This window comes from Lutra lutra, chromosome 4 (assembly GCF_902655055.1).
Source record: "Lutra lutra chromosome 4, mLutLut1.2, whole genome shotgun sequence".
Lineage (NCBI taxonomy): Eukaryota > Metazoa > Chordata > Mammalia > Carnivora > Mustelidae > Lutra > Lutra lutra.
Window position 1 is genome coordinate 126,240,510 of NC_062281.1, and position 23,538 is coordinate 126,264,047.

Here is a 23,538-nt window from a genome sequence, read left to right on the forward strand (position 1 = left end):
AAATATTAAAACATCCCACAAACCTGGCCTCCTAGTATGTAGTCATGCAAGAAACAAAGTTATGTGCCAGGTCCAAGATTAGTCTGATAGAAAACCACTGGGTTAGTGTCTACCAAGAACTATTCTGTTTTCTCTCTAGACCACATGTTCCATGAAAGTACACATGGGAAAGTTAGTTTGAATCTTGATTCCAACTTAAAATTACCTACAAATAAGAATTTTTAGGAAACTTAAGCTGCAACTTCTAAATTCACCAAAATGACTTTTATTTGTATTTGCTCCAGTGAATGGTAATTCATGGCACTTGGTATTTTGTCCACACGTGAAAAGGTTTATGAAACCAGTAAATGACATTCTGAAAAGGGTCTTCTGTCATAAATTCAAGATAGGTCTGTTTAGCACAATTCAATACTATTCCTTCAGTATTTCACAAATGGAATTTTCTTCTACTTGTATCCATTTCCCGGGGCTGAAATTAGAAGGGGAAAAAAAATGTAAATAATTTATAGGTTAACAATCCTAAAAACAAAACAAACACAACACAAAAAAACCTTCTGGGTCCATTTCAGAGACTGAACTGTCTAGGTCTAATAAAAGTATTAGAAATTGCTGTTCTAATGTGTGTGTATAATATATATAAAATTTTGAAGTAAAAATCAACCTAAGTGAACTGTTGCTTACCAGGAAAGAGATGGGTTTTAAAATATTGAAGTTTTCATTTCTGATTTAAATGATCTCCAAACTTCTAAAAAATGTCTATAGCAATAGTTTTCAAACATAGAGAAGAATCCTAACACTGGCTTATAAAAGAGTGCTGGGCCCCATTCCCTAAGCTGCTGATTTGGTAGGTCTGTGGCCCAACAATCTGCCTTCCTAATTCTAGGTGATGCTTCTGGTCCACTTTCGAGGACCACTGATCTTTAGGATAATTCAAATGAACCAGGGTTCATCACCAGACCAAAATGCCCTATCAGAGATTCGCTCTTTTGAACTTATGGCTGTCAGAAGCATAACTTGAGATGTAAGTACTCAAAGCATAATGTACGTGGTTTCCTTCTCATTCCGTTCAAAATGATCTAAGTGGCTTTTGAAATAAGGCACATTACCTTATGGACCCATTCATATTCTCCATATTTAGAATCAAAGGTTCCTTTCTGAAGAGATCTTAATTTTAAGGTAAAACGTGGTCCAAGTTCTTGAATTCCCACTTTCTTTTCACTCTTGAATATGTACCTTCAAAGATAAATGAAAGAATTAAGGGAAAACAGTCTGAATGAATCAAATGTAATTTCTTCAATGTGATAAAGAGTTTAAAAGAAAATTTATTTCTCATCTATGATATTTGTCACAATGTTAGAAAACATGTTTACACTGAAATGTATTTCATGATTTAAGTCAAAGTCCAAGGAGTTAAAGTACCTTCCTCACCTATGAAATCTGAAGAAGATATAGTCCCGCTGATTGTGGAATGTGGCAACCTGCCTTCCAATAAACTGCGGATTGTGGGGAAAGAGAGATGCAAACATACGTCCAACTGAATGACCCAGCCTCGTTGTAAAGTTATTCAAAATTATTTCAGGTATGTGTTCTGTAGGGTCCTTCCCTCTTCTCTGGAAAAATGAAAAAAAAAAAAATCACAACAAGGAACTAATCTATATCCTGATACTGCAAGTTCAAGTTTCAGAATTTACGTGACAAACTGAAAAATTTTAAAGGTGTCTTTCTTGATGACAAACTATCATGTATGACTTATCAATCTCATGAAATAATAAAACAGATCTAAAATTATTTGCAGTGACTGTACCAAAAAGTCCTACTAGAAAGTAACCTGTTTCATAGTAATGAAGGCTACTGCCTGTATGCCATAACTCAATTACAATCTCGTAAGAAAACTGCCAGTAGATAAAACTTGATTTAAGCAGAAGGACAAATGCCATTATAAAATGCCAATTCGATCTGTAAGTTAGAGTTGACTAAGCATATATAGCAAGCAGATCAAAGCCAATTAAGGAATGAATAAAACTTACCTTAATTTCTTTACGCAAACGAACACTGCTCATTTTAAAATGAGCAGTTGGGCCGTTTGGCAAGTGACTTAGAATTAATCCATCTGTTCAGAAAGTTAAGAACACATTGAACTCTAATTTAAATCTTTTTTTTTTTTAAAGATTTTATTTATTTATTTGACAGAGAGAAATCACAAGTAGGCAGAGAGGCAGGCAGAGAGAGAGAGGAGGAAGCAGGCTCCCTGCTGAGCAGAAAGCCCGACGTGGGGCTCGAACCCAGGACCTGGGATCATGACCTGAGCCAAAGGCAGCGGCTTAACCCACTGAGCTACCCAGGCGCCCCTCTAATTTAAATCTTAAATTGTATAAATAAATGGTCCTCTGTATGTCCAAAGGCTCCTAAAATTTGTAGCTAGGTGAAGAGGTAGATGCGTGTATGCCTCTGGGTTAACAAATTTCCTTACCATACTCAAAAGTAAAGCTCAAAAGGTTGACTCATAAGTCAACCCAAATAAAACAAAAAACAAAAAACAAAAAAAAACAAGCTATAGTAGTCCCACTTTTTCTCTTCACAATGTAACAAATGAGTCATCACCCTCAACAGGGTATGTTGGGTATTCAACTAAACTAGGTGAAAAGAGCTTATGCCCACTACCCTAACATGAATGGTAAGACAAGATGGGATTCTAGCATAATTTTAACACAGCAAACAAAAAAGTTTACGTCCATGTTCAGAGGCCTTATAGCCCTAAAAACGCACTTTTATACATAAGCAAGTACACACATTTATAGGTTTTTTTATAGATTTGCAGGGTTAACATATGCTGTCAGCTTTGAATACTGTCCCATAAGACTAGAGACTCAGCCCTCTTCTTGAAATCAAAGTTATTAGTGTTTCTCAAAAGACAAGTTCTTATTCTTGGGATTACTGTGCCACAAATTAAAATCAACTAATTAATAACCATTTACTGATGATCTACTACAGAGATCTCTGCCAGACACACTAAACTATAAATTAAGTATACTTCAATTGGTAGGGTTAGCACCCCAAGGGCTCTAAATGAAATGCAGCTACCTATATACAACATCCCTCAAGTCTTCGTAACACAATTTGATTCTTCCAAATACTGAACCTTTAAAGAGGTCAGAATCAAACTATGCCAAATTATCTGCACACAGTTTTACAAAACAGATGTTGCCATCTTTTTATAAAGGCATCAACATTCAACCATTAAAAAAAACAAAAAAAAGCAAAAACATTCTCCCATTAGCCCATGGGTTATCTTCAACTTCCTCCTTTCCCTTACCAAATCCTATTTACTGCTTTTACCCTCATAAATTTCTCACTTCCATAGCCTCCTCTTTACCCTTACTGCTATTCTTAGTTGAGGTCCTTGAGAATTTCCACCTACATTAAAACATTGGTCTGACCTCTCTCACCATTCCAAGTACATTTTCCAAGACTGTAAATCAATTTTATACGTAATAAGATATGGAATGCAACTCTCATTTTATCTGTACCATGGTTTCTCATGCTAAGTGAAAAACAAATTAGATATACCTTGAGTCTTGACAGCTATAGCTAATTTCATACTACTCTCACTACTGCTCATCGAGAGAACAAAGACATCAGTACAGCTCTCATGTGGCCCCAAACCACCTTTCTAATCTCCCTTTATGCCTCCCTATTTTTCCTAACTGGTAGGCACTGACAATCTCTTGTACACCACACATATTAATCCTACTATGTATTTTTTGTTCATGCTATTTCAGATACCTGCAATATTTAACTCATCTACTAAGGCCCACTTCACCAATGAGTTCCTTTATGTATGTTACTGTTTTATATATGCAGGTGCACCCATGTTGGATGCATATTTACAATTGTTAGATCTTGTTCAACTGTCCCCTTTCATTATGATACAGTGCTCTTCTACATCTCATGTATATTTTGGTTTAAAGTCTAGTTTTAAGTCTGATATAAGCATTGCTACTTCAGCTTTTTTTTTTTTTTTGACATCCATTCGCTTGATAAATGTTTCTCCATCCTCTCACTTTAAATCTGCAGGTGTCTTTAGGTCTAAAATGGGTCTCTTGTAGCCAGCATAAAGATGGGTCTTACTTCTCTATCCATTCTGAAACTGTGTATCTTTTGATTAGAGCATTTAGTCCATTTACATTCAGAGTATGTATATATTAATATACATATAGATATATATAGATATATAGATATCTATATTTATAGATAGATATATATTTAGTGCCATTTTACTACTTGTTTTGTCACTGTTTCTGGAGATTTTCTACTCAGAGTCCCCTTTAATATTTCTTGCAGGACTGGTCTAATGGTCACAAACTACTTTTTTTAAGTTTTTGTTTGGGAAACTCTTTCTCTCTCCTTCTATTCTGAATGATAGCCTTGCTGGAGAGAATGAACATTATTGGTTGAATATTTTTCCCATTCAGCACTTTAAATATACCATTGCCACTACCTTCTGCCTTGCCAAGTTTGTTGAGAAATCTGCACTGAGACTTCCCTTTTAAGTTAGGGCTTTTTTTGGTCTTACTGGTTTTTAAGACTTTTTTAATCACTATATTTTGAAAATTTAATTACAATGTATCTTGGTGTTGGTCTGCTTTTGTTGATTTTGATGGGAGTTGTCTATGCCCCCTGGATGTGGATGCCTATTTTCTTCCCCAGATTAGGGAGGTTTTCAACTATTATTTCTTCAAATTAATTTTCTGCCCTTTTTCCTCTCTCTTCTTCTGGCACTCTATAGGTATTATTATGTTTGATGGAGTCACTCAATTCCCTAAACCTGTTCTCATGTTCCATAACTCTTATTCCCCATTCCATAACAGCTTATTAATTTCCCATTCCATAACAGCTTATTTCCCATTATTTTGTGTCTTCTGTATCATTTATCCATCCTTCTGCCTCTTCCAGCCTTGTGTTCATTGTATCCAGCCTGTTTCCAATCTCGGTTATTACATTTTTCATTTCTGACTCTTTAAGCTCTGTGGTAAGGACCTTCCTGAAATCTTCCATTTTTTTCTCAAGCCCAACAAATATCCTTGACTGTTGTTTTAAATTCTCTAGCAGACGTGTTACTTATCTGTTTCACTTAGATCTCTGGCCGTGACATTATCATCTTCTTTCATTTGGGATAAATTTCTCCATCTGGCATTTTGTCAAAGTCTCTGCCTTCTTTTGTGTTAGAAAACCTGTTACGTTTCCTGTTCCAAATAGTAATGGCTTTAGAAGTAGAGGTCCTATAAGGTCCAGGGCCTGGCACTTTAGAGGAATGTCTCTGGTGTGTTCTCTACTGTTGTGTTTTGGCTGCTCTGTCCTTTAGGCCAATTATCTGCAGAGGCTCTCCTTGCCTGCTGTGGGCAGTATTTGATCCTTGGCCAGAATGTGGTGAGTTTTAACTAGGTGTGCTCTGATCTGTTTGTGAAGTGAGACCTGACAGTACTTCCACTAGAACCGAAGCCCTGCAGAACTCTGGTCAGGAGACATGGTGCTGGTCTTCTAGGGAAGGAGCTTGCCATGCTGGGACTGAAGCAACTTAATCAAGAAGTGCAGTACCGTTGAGGCCCACTTCAAATGCCACCTCTTTTTATACAGTTAAAATTAAGCTTTAAATCTCACCTGTCACTGTTACTTAACTTTAGCACCTGTCACTTATTTGAGTTATAATCATGTAAATGACCTTCTTCCCAACTAATCTGTTAACTCTTAGAAGACAGACTTCTTACTGATAAATACTAGTGCATACTATACAGCAGATTATCAGTAATATTTGAATTCTTCCTGACCTCTCAAATTTCATAAGATATAGCCAAAAAGAATTTCCGGATCATTTGCACACTGAAAAAAGTCATGAAATCTCAGGGGGCTAAGAAAAGTAACGGTAATTTCTTCTAACCTAAATCAAGACTTGAATCCTTCCTAAAACATTCCCACTGAATTGTTTCTGTCAAAAGAAAACTACAAAATCCAAAATAATCAATTCCTAAGTACCTGCACTGTACAAAAAGCTTTCCTTATGTTACTGCTAATTCCTAACATAAACCATGAAGAACAGGAGTCATTATCCCTATTTCAGTAACAAAGAAAAGGGGTTGAGATGGGTTAGGCAGATTAGCCCAAATTTCAGAGCTAGGTGGCAGACCTTAAGGGTGGGATCACACCTGTGCACAAACCCTAATGCATAGGAGGCATTCTGTTTTAAAGACTGAGGTGAAACTTTTAATACCTTCCCAAAGGTCAAGAATGCAAAACAGTTTACAAGTTGCCAAAAGTACAGCATGAAGACTTACCTAGCTCAAATTTCTATTTAGAAATACCAAATAGAGGATGTAGGTCTCTCCAGAAAAAACTTCCATGCTTTACCCCATACCCTAACATTTACTAAAATGCCTACAACAAACCAGGCATTAAGCCTTGGAAACATACATTTAATGTGATCTTTGCGGGAATCCTAAAGATAAGTACTATCTCTTATTTTAAAATATGAGAAAACCAAGTACCCAAGAAACTTGACAAAATTACAAAAGCAGCAAGTAATGAAGTCTGTATCTAACATCACACCGGTCTGACCCAAAGCCACTAGACTACAGTTTAGACAGTTGACAAAGTTCTTTTGTAGAGGAAATCAAAAGTTTGTATCTCCATAAATTTTCACCATGTGGCACTATTCTTTTACAGCAGCCCTTCCAGTATCTTATCATGCCCCCATATTCTAATTTACTATAGGCCAAATATCCTCAATTCTTTCAACTTTTCTCCAAGCGTCATCATTAGGAATCATGACTATTTGTAAGCCCATGTTAAGCCTCTAGGAATCACACTAACATTTCTATTATGTGCCTACAAATTATTCTCCTTTAAATTATTCTACGTTTTTTTTCCTGGATCATGGCAAATACTAACTAGCAGTCCTCTTTCCCTCTCCTTCCATTTGCCTGTCTTACTATCTTGCTCAGAGTAGCAAAGTCTCATTTACAAGTTTGTGCAGATATTCTTTGAAAGCAGGATATGTGACCTTATTCAAAGTTTCTAGACCTTAAATCTTTTTAACCAAGATGGACTTCCAATGCCCCTTACCAATGTCCTTATTAGTCTTAAAGACCATTCTCTTCTAAGAGAACACAAAAGCAATTTAGGAGGTCTGCTTTCCTAGCTTCTTCCAACACTTTGCCATCGACTGCATTACTACATATCAAATAGGAAAGAAAATGAAGTATCTTTGAAATTATTAAAATCAACATCCAGGGGCGCCTGGGTGGCTCAGTCAGTTAAGTGTCTGCCTTTGGCTCAGGTCACGGTCCCAGGGTCCTGGGATCGAACCCTATGTCAGGCTTCCTGCTCAGCAGAGGGCTGTTTCTCCCTCTCGTCCCAGCTTGTGCTTTCTCTCACTATATCTGATACTGTCTCTCTCAAATAATAAAACCTCAAAAAAAAAAAAGAAAAATCCAGGCAAGATTATACTTATAAAAATTCTATTCATTAGGACTTTTAAAAACTTCATAATTCCATACTTAAAACTTATAATCAAGGGATACCCATTACATGCTTATGTGTGTGTGCATATATATACTTATGTGTATAGGAAATATAATCTTACACTTGAATTAATTAGTCTAGTTATTCCTTAATATAAATTTGGCCTTTTTACTGATGGTATCTTAATGATATGAATTTATCCTAGAAGGTATTAATACATTTTGGGAAAAAATACATATATAAGGAAAAGAGAACATAAGCTTCCTAAAGGCAACAGATGGTGTTAAGTGAAACTTAGTACCTATATAAAATACCTAAACTAAAACAAGGATACAATGTCTATTGAACTGATGAATGCCTGCTAACAGCCTTAAAATAATAGTTTTTTAACTGCCAAAAACACACCTTGCCACTTTATTTTGGGAGACAGTTTTAAGAAGGCAGCAACTACATTAAAAACATCTCTTCTGGAATAGTTAAATATTCAAGAGATTTTAGTTATTTTGGGTACATTAACCCATAATCTAATTTCTATAATATGGCCAACAAAAAACATCACATTAGAAAGCTAGTTTTAGTCTATTTTAGTCTCTGGAAAGCAACTCACGTAAGTGGATAATGTCTTTAACTTATATTGAAAATACTAAGGCCCTAAAAGCTATTTATTAGGTTTTTAAAACATAGCTTTTAAACTATTAAAAAAAAAAAAAAAAGCAGTGTTCATTGATTGAAAAAAAATGTTATTCTGGCAACAGGAAAATCCTGTCCCTATCTTTTATGAATCCTTAATAATTTTAATAACTTGACCCATGCAAATGATCATCTTCAAAATTAATAAGCTCACAGGGGAGCCTGGGTGGCTCAGTTAGTTAAGCTGCCAACTCTTAATTTTGGCTCAGGTCCTGATTTCAGGATCCTGGGATTGAGTCCAGTGCCAGGCTCCACACTCAGGGTGCGGGGTGGAGGCAGGCAGTTCCTTAAGGATTCACTCTCTCCCTCTGTTCCTCTCCCTGCTTGCTTTATGCACATGCTCTCTAAAAATAAATAAATAAACCTTAAAGAATTAAATTACATTAATGAGCTCAGAGGCACTAGTTGATAAATAAGGAAAACAGCAGCAATAACGAAAACAAACCTAGGCATCTTTATGTGCTCTCTCATTTCCAAACAGGAAAAATACCTTGGGTTCATGTCACATAGTTGTCTCAGATCTGAGACTCACAGAATAAGGATAGAGTACTCTTGGCATCTGAAACAGCAGCAAATACATAATATGGGCTCAAATACCTACCTCAAAAATGTAACCCTGTGACACCACCTCTGGTAACATAAAATCTAGCCATATCAGACTACCTGCAGATCCCCAACTGGGTCAGCCCCATCAGGCCTCTGCCTTTACAAATAGTATATCTGCACTGGGCACTCTTCTTCAACTTTATTCACCCATATTCACCTTAACTGAGCTTAGGCATCTTTTTCTGTCAAGTCCCTCCTCCCTGACATCCCCAGGGCAGATTTTACCAGACTGTGCACTATATCCTATATTTCTCTCTTTAACTGAACTATACACGCTATAGTTTTGTTAGTTTACTTATCTATTTTCTCTTACTAGATTATAAACTCCCTGAAGCTCCTATTTATTTCTCCATCTTTTACTAAGGATTAAAATAATGTCAGCCTGTAGCATTTACTTGATGATTACTTGCTAAATGAAAAGAAAAAAAATAGTTCATAGAATCTTGGATAGATACATAATTTTCTAGCTTAAAAAATTTTATGTTCTTAAAGTTATAGAAAACATTTCCTTATTCTTTCAAATGTATTTTAAAAGGGGATGAAGGTGAGACAAGAAAACTTCTTTAATAAAACAAAAAAGGATACTTGGTGTTTTACGATCTTCATTAATAACAATCAGATCTGTGAAATCTCTTGAAATGCACTGTGGAATAATTTTTTTCAGAGCCAGTCCTCTTCTGTAATAAACATGTGAGTTTGGTATAACTGTGGAGAGCTGTTCACAGAGTCGTACTGTTCTCTGCAAAACAAAATAACAGAAATCTTTGATGGTGAGAAGGAATAAAAGTCTTAAGTGATACACATTTATAAGGAAAGAAGTAATGATTAATATGTGTTATTAATAAAGGGCAAGGGTAGGGAAAGAATGAAATCTGAACAGTATTTAACCCTTTATTAAGGGCTGATCATCCTAAAGCACTGGTTCTCAACTGGGGGTGATTATGCCCCATTGGAGAACATTTGGCAAAAGAGGTTATAACTGGTGGTAGTGGTGGGGATGGCTGGTAGTGGTATCTAGTGCACAGAGGCCAGGCATGCTGCTAAACATTCTATAATGAATGAACCCCCATAATAACAAATTATGCAGCCCAGAATGCTAATAGTGCTAAGGCCGGTAAACTCTACCCTGAAGAATCATGCTTAGAAATGGATAATTTGTCTACGGCCATACCACCCTGAACGCGCCCGATCTCGTCTGATCTCGGAAGCTAAGCAGGGTCGGGCCTGGTTAGTACTTGGATGGGAGAAATGGATAATTTTATTTAGCTTATTCATAGGTATTATCTATTGAAATTACTAATAATTTAACTCATATCTTCTGAAAGGAGTTCTTTTAAATAGTCTATGTGGGAAAGTTAAGAATTCAATAACTATACTGATTGATATGCTTACCCCATGAGGTCTATCTGATGTTGTGATGAGAATCTTGGGAGAAGTTTGTCTGTTGAAGTAAGAAGCAAATTCATCTGTAGCTTCGTCATAAGCAACCTGTGAACAGAAAAAAATATAATTTTTAAAAAGATTTTATTTATTTGACAGAAAGAGACCTAGCGAGAGAGAGAACACAAGCAGGGGGAATGGCAGAGGGAGAAGCAGGCTTCTTGCTGAGCAAAGAGTCCAATGCGGGGCTCGATCCTAGGACCCTGGGATCATGATCTGAGCCAAAGGCAGATGCTTAACAACTGAACCACCCAGGCACCCCTGAAAAAAATATAATTTTATATCAAACATACTCTACTACTAGGCCAAAATTTTAAAAGTAGCTCTAGCAGGATTCTATGGCACAGACTATCTTCCTGATTGATAGGGGATTTAAAGAAAGCCAAGAGGGATTTATATTAATGGCAACATGAACAGGCTGAATGATTTTCTATCTGCAGAATACAAGTATAAAACTGGAAAAAATTGTCAAAAAACAATTTCAAGACACAAACTGAGCTGTGTTTATTCTTTTAAAATTTATTTATGTACTTGAGAGAGTGTGTAAGCAGGGGGAGGGGCAGAAGAAGAGGGAGACAATCTCAAACAAACTCCCTGCTGAAAGCAGACCCCAATGCAGGACTTGATATCATGACCCTGAGATCATGACCTGAGCTGAAATCAAGAGTGAGGTGTTTAACCAAATGAACCACTCAGGTGCCCTGAGCCATATTCATTCTTGAAAAATGGCTAGGGCTATGGGCAAGGACATCAGGAATCTTGCTAAGAACTATTCCATTTCTTCCATCAACATGGCTGAGAAAATACTAACTTTATTAACTTTAGGTTTGATGGTAGGCAAGAACCAGCAATCTTGAATCTAAGGGTGGTGGACTAGATTGGGGATAGATGGGTCTGAAAACCCTTGCTTTGCTAGTCCAAGGTTACTGGGCCAGTTCAGGGGAGATGTGGACCAGTCAGAAATGCAGAACTAAGGAAATGAAAGAGCCACAGAGGGGCTGAAATAATCTCCACAAAATCCCTGTCTGACAGCTAAACTACATACACATGGGAGAGTTCTAAGAAATCAATTCACATGAAAGGCCAGGGAGACTTGAGAACGGGCCCCAACTTTGAATGCAATCCTCAATCCACACTCAGCTCAGTTGACAGAAGTTTGGAAGCTCAAGGTATCTCAACACAGTATCCACCCAAAGCACAGGCTTACCATTAAGCCACACAAACACAGGGACAATCTCTAGGGAGGCAGGTTAAAAACAATATAAAAAACCAAAAACAAAAAAAGACAAGTAGAGACATACAGTGCTGATAAAGGAAATTCAACTTTTAATGTTTATGGGCCCTGCTCCTAGGCTCCCAAGGAAGCCAAACTTTTACCAAGGTCAGAATGACTTCACTCAACTTCAAAGCACGGGCTCTATGCTCCCAACACACACTACATATTTGTTTTTGTTTTTTTTTTTTTTAGGATTTTATTTATTTATCTGACAGAGAAAGAGATCACAAGTAGGTAGAGAGGCAGGCAGAGAAAGATGGGGAAGCAGGCTCCCTGCTGAGCAGAGCCCGATGTGGTACTTGATCCCAGGACCCTGAGATGACCTGAGCCGAAGGCAGAGGCTTTAACCCACTGAGCCACCCAGGCGCCCTATATTTGCTTTGTTAACAAATACCTTTCTAAAGGAACATTTTAAACTAAAGATGAGTAAAATTCTCCCTAAGTTCCATTTCCATACCTCCAAAGCCTTCAACCTTGCACACACTGAAACCATAAGATCAAATTTGTAATTTTCTGAATGTCTTCTGTCATGATGATTTATAACTCTCGATGTAACAAAAAATATACATAACCCTGTATTAGGGTTTCCTTCTCCAGAGTACTCTTCTTTGTCAAAAATGTATATCCCGTAAAGCCTTCCTCAACTGGACTCTCTTTTTCTTTTTCTTTTTTTTAATAGAAATTCTAAAAGATTTGTTCATTTTGCATTGAGTCATTACACAGGTAGAGAGATGGGGAGGATAGAGTCATTATACAGTTTAAATCCAGGCAAGTTACTAGAACAAAAAAAAAAATCAATAACTCAAAAAATAAAACAGTCCAAAGTGTCCAGCTTTCAGCCAAAAAATTAGGTACTTAGTATGACTAATAATCAGGAAAAAAGCAACCAATAAAAACTGTATCTGAGCAGGTCTAGATGTTGAATTTAGTGAAAATTTCAAAGCAGCCATAATAAATATATTCAAGAAATTAAAAGAAAAGAGGGGCTTAATGTAGATCTAAGATGGCCAAAGAATCAATGAATTTGAAATTAGATTAATAAATACCCAATCTGAAAAACAGAGAAATCATTAAAAAAGGAACAAAACTACAGAAAACTATAGGACTATGTTAACCATTTTAATAGTGTGAAAAGGAAGTCTTTGGGGTGCATGGGTGGCTCAGTCCATTAAGTTGTCTACTTTTGGCTCAGGTCATGACCAAGCCCATGCCAGGCTCCCTGCTCAGCGGGGAGTCTGCTTCTCTCTCTCTCCCTGCTCCTTCTCTCTCTTTCAAATAAATAAATACAAGATCTTAAAAAAAAAAAAGAAAGAAAGAAAAGAAATGGAAGCCTTTGAAGGAAAGAGAAGGTAGAAAAAAGCATTTAAAGAAATAATTGGTGAAAAATTCCAACATACGGCTTTAAGTTCAACAAACCCCAACAGGACAAAAAGAACAGTAACATAAACACATCAATGTCAAACAACTAGGAGCCAAAAACAGAACATTTTGAAAGAAAAAAGAAAAATCATATGCAAGGGAGCAACTATTAAATGGCTGATTTCTCATCAGAAATTATGAAGGTCAAAATGTAATAGTGTATGTTCCAAATACTAAAAGAGAAAAAAGTCAACCAAGAATTCCTTAATTTGCAAAATTCTTTCAAAACTGAAGGCAAAATAAGCATATTTTCAAATAAACAAAAATGAGATAGTTAGCTATTAGATCTATTATAAAAACAAAAACATAAGGAGATTCTACAAGCTCCAAGAAAATGACACCAGATCGTAACTCAGATCCAAGGCAAAGAAGAGCACTATAAATGGTAAATACAAAGGTAACCATAAAAGACCTTTTGTGTGTGTGTGTGTAAACTTTCAAGCTATACTGGTGTAACCTGTTATACTTTATCAGCATCATGTCTGTATTTACTTGAAGTAGATTGTGATAAATTGAAGACGTTATGCTGTAATTCCTAGAGAAACTGCTAAAAGAATCCTAAACGTATAACTCAAAAGTTTAAAAGGAATTAAAATAGCATACTAAAAATATTTTTTAACATAAAAGAAAGCAGTCAAGGAGAAACAATAAAAATACATAAAATATATTAAAAAAGACAAAATGGCAGATGTAAATATAACACATCAATAATGAACATTAAATACTAATTGTTAGACTGAATAAAAGAGCAATATCCAACCATACACTGTCTGTGACATTTTAAATTCAAAGATATAAACTCATTAAAAGCAAAAGCACGAAAAAGGAACAGTAACCATAAGAGAGTTTAGGTGGCTATGTGAAATGAGATAAAATAGACACTAAGTAAAGAAATGTTGCAATGAACAATTTAAGGGAAGGGACAACAAGGGATATGCTGGATTATAAATCAATACACTATGAAGATATAATAATTACAAATGGACTCATACCTGAAGGAAAGTAAAAAAAAAAAAAAAAATTTAAAAATAGGTATGTACCTAACAAAAGAACCCCCAAAGACATGAAGTAAACTGAAAGGAATGGAAGAAATGAATAACTCAAAAATTATAATTAGAGATTTCAATATCCTCTCAGTAACTGATAGAATTAGAAATTCAGCAAGTACACAGAAAATAGGAACAACACAATCAACAAACTTAAAACAACTCTCTTAACAATCCACTTCGAAACAGCAAAATATACATGTTTTCCAAAGGAACACACAACATTCTTCAAAATAGATCTTGCGCTAGAACACAGAATAGTTTCTTTACTTGAAAAGGACTAAAATTAAACAGAGTATGTTCCAGAACCACAGTAAAATTAAGTTAGAAATCAACAGCAGAAATATACTTGCGAAATCCTCAAGTATTTAGAAACTGAACAAACTTCTTGAAATTGATGAACCAAAGAAGAAATCACAAGAGAAATCAGAAAATATCTTGAACAGAATGAAAATGAAAACACAACAAACATATCAAAATGTATGGGCTATGGCTAACCCAGTGCTTAGGAGGAAAACTACAGCTTTATGTGATTATATTAAAAAGAAAGAAAAGTATAAAATTAGTAACGTAAGCTTCCATTTTAAGAATCTAGAAAAAGAGGGCACCTGGGTGGCTCAGTGAATTAAAGCCTCTGTCTTCGGCTCAGGTCATGATCCCGAGGTCCTGGGATGGAGCCCCAAATGGGGCTCTCTGCTCAGTGGGGAGCCTGCCTCCCCCTCTCTCTCTGCTTGCCTCTCTGCCTACTTGTGATCTGTCTGTCAAATAAATAAATAAAATCTTAAAAAAAAAAAAAAAGAAACTAGAAAAAGAATAAATGAAACCTTATGTAAGTAGAAGAAAAGAAAGAATAAGGATCAGGGGACAAAACTAATGAAATAAAACGCATCAAGCAAAAACCAAACCAAACCAAACCCTGATGAAATTGCAAGAAGGAATCAATAAATCTTTCATTATAAGAGATACTTAGATTTCAACAATAAGAAAGGAAACACATCTTAAAACTTGAGGGATGTACCAAAAGTGGTACTTAGAGGAAATTTTGTGGACTTAACTGCTCATTATAGAAAGGAAGATGAAAAACAAGTTAATCAAATAAAAAGAATAAATTCAAGAGAGTAACAAGAAATAAATGATGAGGTGAGATAAAAATAAATTAGAAAACAAAGTTTCAAAATAAAGATGATCAGAGAAGTACTTTGAAAGAGTTAACAAAATAGATATTATCTCTGGTAAAAAGCCCAAATAAATAATATTAGGAATGGAAAGGAGCATTACTGTAGTCTCCCTTATACAAAAAGATATACATATTCTAAACAGAGTACTGACAAACCAAAACAATGTGAAAAAGATAAAACATCTTAATTAAGTTGAATTTATTCCAAGAATGCAAAAGAGATTTAACATTAGAAAATCTATTTCATTTCCTACATTCACACAATAAAGGAGAAAACATGCATTCATCTCAATATTTGCAGAGGAAAAAGTACATAATTATCTCAACATTTGCAGAAAAAGCACCTGTAACATTTTACATTCGTTCATGATAAAACAAACAACCCTGCCAGCAAGAAAATGGATTTTCCTTAACTTATAAGAAGAATCTACCATTAAAGACACAAACATTAATGATACATGTTAGAAGCATTCTCTTTAAAATTAGGAACATGGCACAGGTAACACTATTGCCATTTCTATGTATTTGACATGCTGGAGGTTCTAGTCAGCACAAAAGAAATTATCAATGGACTGAAAGTTATTTGCAGAAATGATTAGCTAAGCATGAAATGAAAGCAATATTTAAACAAATTATCAGAAACAAATTTAGGCATACTGTTTAGAAGATCACAATCCAAAAATCAATGGATTTTTATAAATCAGCAAATAAAATAATTTTCAGAAATGTGATTTACACTAATAAAAAACACAAAATATCCAGCAATAGCTCTAACAAGATTTATGTATAAAACTTGCATGAAGAAAATCACTGAAATGCATTTTTTGTACAGAAGACATACCTAAAAAAAACAACATATAAATAGAAGCCCTAAGTTATCTACTTTAACACGATTTATAATTTTATATGGCAGACCAAAGGTTCACAAAGTGAATATTCCTGAAGAGAGAGATTAGAGGATGGGGTTAGAGAGGGGCATTCTGCTCTAACAGATATCAAAACTTAGCATGAAAATAAATAAATTAGAAAATAAGAAAGTGATAAAGCAACAAGCTGACCAATTGCTCAGAAAAAAGCCAAGTATATATGGATACTTGATTTATGACATAGCATTATAATCCATTGTGGGAAAGGTTGTACTACTGGAAAAATGGTGCTGGGGAAACCGGTTACATATGGTGGGGGCAGGGGAAGAAAGAAAAATTGGTTTAATTTCTCATGCAAAACAAAGAAATCTATTCCTGATGATTAAGCACATAAATGCGAAAAAAGCACAGAAAAAGTAAAAAGAGCATCCACAAATTGGAAGATACTTATATATAAAACATTAGTATCCAAAATATAAATATAAATATATATGTAGCCTCTAAACACCTGTGAATTCCAATTTATCTCCAGTCAAGATCCCTTCATACCGTGTCAATGACAATCCCATCCTTCAATCCTTCTAATTAATTACCCAGGCTAAAAACCTCAATACCGCCTTTGAATCCTCTTTTTCTCACATCCCACTTCCTATCTATCAAGAAATTCTACTGGCTCTAATTTCAAAATATACCTGGGGGAAAAAACCCAAACCTTAGAATCAGATTGATTCTCAACACCCATTGTAACCACTATAGCCCAAATCATCATCATAATCTTGGATTACTTCAGTAGGTTCCTAAGTATCTATTTCACCTCTCTAAATTACATTCTCAGTATAGCAACCAATTACTATTAAAAATTAAGTATGATCGAGGGAAATTGGAAGGGGAGGTGAACCATGAGAGACTATGGACTCTGAAAAACGATCTGAGGGTTTTGAAGGGTCAGGAGGTGGGAGGTTGGGGGAACCAGGTGGTGGGTTATTAGAGAGGGCATGGATTGCATGGAGCACTGGGTGTGGGGCAAAAACAATGAATACTGTTACACTGAAAAGAAAAAAAAAATTAAGTGTGATATCATCCCTCTGTTCAAAACATCCAATGGTTCATTGCACTAAGTATAAAATGCCTATGTCCTCACAATGGTCAACCAAACCACTGCTCTGGTCTCTGCTCTTCCCGATACTGGCCCTTCTTCTATAACCCTCTCTCTTGCTCACTTAATTTCAGCATACTGGTTTCCTTGCTGTTCTTCAAATATATACTAAGCATGCTCCTCCTGCCTTAGAACTTTTGCACTGTTTATGCACTAGTTTTTACACTGGTCATTCCTTGGAAACCAAGTGGGGAAGAACTGCAAGGAGGCCAATTTCTTTACATCCAAAAATAGCTGATTTCCTCTATATCCTTCAAGTCTTTGCTAAAAGGTCATCTTCTCAATGAAGCCTACCCTGACAATCATTATATGGAACTGCAACCCTAATCAACAAAAAGATGGCCACTAGATATGAACAATTGATTAAAAAGAAAAAAAGCATAAAAAGATGTTCAACCTCATTCACAACAAGTCAACAAAAAATTAAAACTACACTGAGATACAATCACCCATAAGACTGGAAAAAATTATTTGTAATTGCAAAATCTTGAGTGAAAATTTGAATAGTACACATTTACATAATCTCAAAGCATACCCCCTCCCAAATACTTATTACAAAGGGAAAAACAGAAGCTATAATGGGAAAATCAACAATATATGACTCTTAATAAGAGCATCAAAAAGAATATAAGATCATATCTGACATATATCTGTCAAAAATATATAAACTGAACGTAATCATGAGCAAATATGAAACTCATATTAAGTGACATTCCATAAAAAATACCTGGATTGTACTCTTCAAAAATGTCAATGTCATTAAAAACAAAGAAAGTCCGAGGACCTGTTCCAAATCAAGGGAGGTTAAAGTCGTAATAGAATTGAATCCATGAGCTGGAATTTATCTTTTGCTAAAAATGATGCCATTTGGACAACTGTAGACATCTGAATAAGCTGTCTAGACTAGATAATAATCGATGTTAATTCTGTGATTTTGATAACTCTACCCTGTGCTTATTAAGAAAAACACACTTGTTTACAAGTAAAATCCACTAGATTATGTAGGAGTAAATAGGCTTTATGTCTACCATTTATTCTCAAACATTTCAGAGAATACAGAAGAAAAGCATGTGTGGTACAATTTAAGATTTAGGAAATCTAGGTGACGGGCATACATGAATTCCCACTTTTCTATTAAGTCTGAAATTATGTCAAACTAAATAAATCGTACACACACACATTCACACATACTCCTATACATACAAAATTGCAAAGTCTCTCTACTTCAGATAGTCCTCAATCTACTTTATCCAGATTCTTTTTAGGATTTATTTATTTTAGAGGAAGAGAGAGAGCACGCACATGTGGAAAGAGAGGTAGAGAGAAAATCTCAAGCAAACTCCCTGCTAACCACAGAGTCTGACCTGGGGTGCAATCTCACAACCTTGACATGATGACCTGAGCTGAAATCAAGTTGGATGCTTAGCTAACTGAGCCACCCAGGCACCCCTCTTTCACCCTAGTTTTTATATATTTTTTAAGATTTTATTTATTTACTTGACAACAGAGATCACAAGTAGGCAGAGAAACAGGCAGAGAGAGAGAGAGGGAAGCAGGCTCTCCGCTGAGCAGAGAGCCCGATGCGGGGCTCAGTCCCAGGACCCTGGGACCACAACCCGAGCCAAAAGCAGAGGCCCTGACCCACTGAGCCACCCAGGCGCCCCTTTCACCCTAGTTTTTAACTGTAGTAATCTATCACCTGCTAACACATAATTTATTTTATTATGTTCACTGTTTATCTCTCTCCCTAGAATACAAGTTCTGGGTGGGCTGATATTTTGTGTGTATATATGGCAGAGTGTTTGGTCCACTGGTGGAATCCAAGTCCCTAAAACAGATCCCAATACACAGCAGACGATCAATAAACATTTGCTAAAAGACTGACAGACTGACTGAAAGAATGACTATATCTAGAAATGTTAAGGAATGTCAAAAACAGTACTATTTGAGAGCAAATATAACCAAAATCAAATCTACTATACCAAAAAAAAAAAAAAAAAGTTTAAAAACCTTGATTCTCTCGCTGTACTGTCACCAAACAAAGGGAAAATGTGAAAAGTGACAAGTGGATGATAATCTTGAAACTCAAGAGTTTTACGAGGACACAGAAAATATCACCAAATGTTATCCTTATATCAAAATGTCTAATACTACAAAAATCTATAGTATGAGTAATGCTTTTCGAATGATATTAAAAACAGAAGTACTATACAAGATACTAAATGACAAAAGTTTACCTAGGCATTAAATACCATACATTTCTAGAGAATAGAAATATATTTCTATTTTCTGCCTTTTTTAGAACATTTGAGAAATTCAATTATGACATAATCTATAGCAAATAATATGCCAACACTATAGCTGAATCAGTCCATTATACAATTTCACCAGCCAGTACTTTTAAGTGTCAATATGTGAACAAATGATTTATCAACTGTGGCCATCTAAATTTATTTAAGACTTATAACATTACCTCTTCATCATTAGGGTCTACTACAGTTTCATCATATACTCTCTGGTTGTCAATGGTCTTTGGTACAGGCTTTGGTGGAGCCTAAATAAAAGAAAAAAGATTAAGTTTTTAGAAGCAATTTACATTACTAATTTTGCAGTCTGATTGGGGAAGAATAACAGAAATTTCCAAATAATCCAAAAACCAAATCTGTTCCTCATTCATCCCAATAATACTGAGTAAGAGGTAACTCTGAGCAGAGATATAAACATCCTAGAAGAAATGCTAACTGAATGAAATTACTTAATACCATGCAAAAGTACCTGAAAGAAGAAACTGGAATTAAAAGAATTATCCACTAAGAAGAGTATTAAACAGAATAAGAAAAATTACAGTTCAACCTTAACCAACATGGATTTGAACTGTGCAGGCCCACTTACACGTGAATTTTTTACAGTACAAGACTATAAATGTATTTTCTCTTAGCATTTTCTGAGTAACATTTTCTCTAGCTTATTTTACAGTAAGCATACAGTATATAATGCATATAACATATAAAATATGTGTTAACTGATTATTTACTCAGTAAGACTTCAGATCAATAGCAGGGTACTAGCAGTTAGGTTTTTAGGACTTTTAACTGTGCAGGAGTAGAGGTGGTCTGTCTGGAACCCAACCACCATGTTGTTCGGGAGTCGGCTGTACAAAGGTATATCTATATGCAGCTTTATTCCAGTACTTCCAGAAAGCTACGCAGATATTAGTAACAAAGCTACAAGTCTATCTACTGAGGCATTTTTGAGGCATTCTGAGGCATTTTGAGGCATTTACAGTAAGGAATGAAAGGGAGGAGCAATTTATATAAAAAATATGCAGCAGCACTATTATTAGTGGAAATGAACAGCAAATAGGGCAAATATCATACAAAAAGTTAATGACTACGACACTTCAACATAATGGAATACTTTTAGAAATGGCAACATGCACACTCAGCTTAGACCAAAAAATTTGTAAATGAAAAGCTAAGGAGCAGGAACAGAGAACTGTAAGCACACACTGACTAAAATAAATTTGAAACATATGTATGCTAGCAGAGATATTAAGAAGTATGAACTGATAAACTATTTGGGATTTTATTTATTATTCTATGAAACAAATATTGAGTTTAAAAATTTTTTTTTAAAGGAGGCAGTTCTAGGAAGTCATCTTTCAGTCAAAGAAACAAGAATGGTGAAATTTCCAAATGGTGATCAGCATATTTGCTGTTATTGACTGAGTACTAAGAGTTGAGACTAATGTTGCCTGATAGGATTCTGCACATCAAAACAGTCTAATACTGGCAAGTCTGGCAAGTACTAGACTGGGAAGCTTCCCCATTCCCAGAGTCAGGAGGATGAGTCTCTGTCTCTCAAACACATAAAATTAAGTAAAATAAGCACACTGAAGCAGACATACCATTTACGTGAAATTTTGAAAAAAATGCAAAACACCACCATTGTTTTAGTCATTTAGGAACACAAAAAAAGAAGTGCACGGGAACAAAACACGGCAATTTCATAAGTGGTTATCTTTAGAGGGGAAAGCAATCAGGAAAAAGCATACAAAAGACTTTGAATATTATTTGCCAATGCACTGTTTCTAAGCTGGGTAGAGAGCAGAAAGGGGTTTGTTATTTTATTTTCACATATTTTATACACTGGTAATATTTTATAATAAATGTAAAAGAAAGTGATACAACATAAATATCAGAGAGCATTCCTCAACATAAGACAGAAAGCAGCTGGCTAAAGATTTTATTTACCTTATCACCAAGAGCTTCTCTCTCTTTCTTAAGTTTTTTCTTAATTGCCAACTTTTCCTAAAAAGTTTAAAGACAAGAACAATATTGAGAAACCACCAGTTACATCACAAACACATACTGAACTATACATTACTAATGCTATGAATACTTAAACTGAGAAATCTTTGTAATATATTAAACATCCTAACACATATTTTCATACCTAAATTATTGTAAACCAAATAAGCTGGCCAATCAATAAAACATAAATATCTTGCTCTTTCAAAAAGATCTAAATTGGCAAGCTCAAATATTTAAAGTTTTACTAGCTTTATCTTTAACTATAAAGTCTCGACTTAAGTAAAAATGTAAAATGTATGCTTAAAAAAGTTAACAAGTTTTTCTTATTTCATTTTGCATTCCTAGTAAGCTGTGTTCTAAAGAAAACCATGGGTATGCTGCTTACTTCTTTTGGAGAGTACTAAAAATAAATGAGAATGGGAGATGCATTTTCAGATTGCTTCCAATAAACCACCATTTGTTATCCATAAATCTTACAACCAAAATATGCTTTCAAAATTATTAAGAACTTGCAGGGTGAATTACACCTGTAATTACTGTAAATCTGTACCTTCCCGAGATTTCTGAATAGAATGCTTAATACACAACAGAAAGTACTCACCCCTCCCATCCCCCAGTGCCTATTTACCCTCCACCCCTCAAGTTTCAGATTACAGTGTCAAGAAGACTTCTAGGAGACCCTTCTGGCAAACCCGCTCTCCTAGAGTGAGTTAGAGTATATATTCCAATAGCACTCTGGCGCTTATAATGAGTAAGGCACAATCCACGGCCTCAAAAAATCCAGTATCTAGTAAGAGGAGCCAGGCAAGTGAAAAGAATATTATGTGTGTGAACTTTTACGACGTACAAAGATAAACAGATGCTTGCTTCCGATCGCAATTTAACCACAGATAAGTACTGTGACCTTGAGTTTTATTTATCTCTTCATATTTATCCCTATAACAGTATGAAGACAACGCTATAAATACCACTACTAGAGATTTTGCATAAATAATTTCGGTAAGAGTCCAGGAATCAGAGAAGCATCATTTTGGGTTTACGTAGTGCCCGTTCTACGGATTCTAGGAATCAGCCAAATTTAGGCGGACTGGGCTAAACAGAGATGGGAGAATTTCGCGTTCCAGGTCTGGAGGGGTATTTTCACTTCTACGAGAGCGGGACATCCTGGTTTCATTCTCAGAGGGAGAACCTAGACGGGCTGAAAAGGAAAAGAATCCTTGACGCTCAGACAAAAAGTTGAAATCTAGAGAATATCCCCAAAACAGTGCGAGGGGACCAGGACACAAGAACTTCAGCCTCACTCCTCCAAATTATCTCCTCCCGCACGCCAGGAAAGCGCGACCACGCAAGTGCTATTCCCAGCCCCACCATCACGCGCGCGCGTGAATGATGCGGCGCATGCGCCCGGCTGCCTCCGCCCCGTCCTACCTTACGTTGCTGCTGTTTCCACCGCGTGAACATTAAATGTCGCCGTTGTTTGTTCTTAATTTCCGAAATGCTGAAGCCTGGGGGGAAGGCGGCCGCTTTCGGGGGTTGGACCCCGCTTTCGGTCGCTCCATCCTCAGCGACTGCAGCCTCCTGGGGTTCTTCGGCAGCCACCTTCCGTTTCAGGCCTTTCTTTCCTCGGCTGCCGCTGTTATCCCCGGTCTTCGCCATGGTGTTTGCTTCCAGGCGTCTGTACGGAAACGGAAACAGCTGTACCCCGTGACTCCCTCACTTAAACTTTTACTTCCGGGGTCAAAAAGTTCTTAAAGAGAAAGGTGGAGTACTTTGTGATTTTCAGCCATTTAAGAAGGTGGCAAAATTTAGGGGCGCCTGAGTGGCTCCTTTGGTTAAGTGGTTAATCGTCCGCCTTCAGCTCAGGTCATGATCCCTGAATTCTGGAATTGAGCCCCTCATTAAGTCCCCGCTTAACGGGGAGTCGCATTCCACCTCTGTTCCTCCCCCTGATCATTCTCTCTCGTTCTGTCTCTTAATATATAAAAATCTTAAAAAAAAAAAAAAAGTGGCGAAATTTAGCTTTGAGAAAAGTTT

At 35.9% G+C, this 23,538-nt stretch overlaps 1 protein-coding gene across 1 annotated transcript; it reads right to left on the bottom strand.

Annotated features, from left to right (window-relative positions):
• Positions 1–236: 236 nt before the first annotated feature.
• On the bottom strand, positions 237–23,196 carry RPF1 (ribosome production factor 1 homolog). The gene is made up of 9 exons (XM_047724221.1): positions 22,933–23,196; positions 21,445–21,501; positions 19,665–19,745; positions 10,204–10,299; positions 9,397–9,550; positions 2,028–2,110; positions 1,429–1,610; positions 1,107–1,233; positions 237–469 (listed from the first exon to the last, which is right to left on the bottom strand). Exons 1-9 carry the CDS (start codon positions 23,158–23,160, stop codon positions 428–430), a joined length of 1,050 nt encoding a protein of 349 aa, XP_047580177.1. The 5' UTR covers positions 23,161–23,196; the 3' UTR covers positions 237–427.
• Positions 23,197–23,538: the final 342 nt, after the last annotated feature.

Bases quoted from the DNA above. Each gene is read 5' to 3' on its own strand.
- RPF1 (XM_047724221.1), bottom strand. From the start codon at position 23,160: ATGGCGAAGACCGGGGATAACAGCGGCAGCCGAGGAAAGAAAGGCCTG. The intron at 1,611-2,027 runs GTAAGTTTTATT...TCATTTTTCCAG, and splicing joins GTTTGCGTAAAGAAATTAAG to AGAAGAGGGAAGGACCCTAC. The intron at 470-1,106 runs GTAATGTGCCTT...TTCTAATTTCAG, and splicing joins AATATGAATGGGTCCATAAG to CCCCGGGAAATGGATACAAG.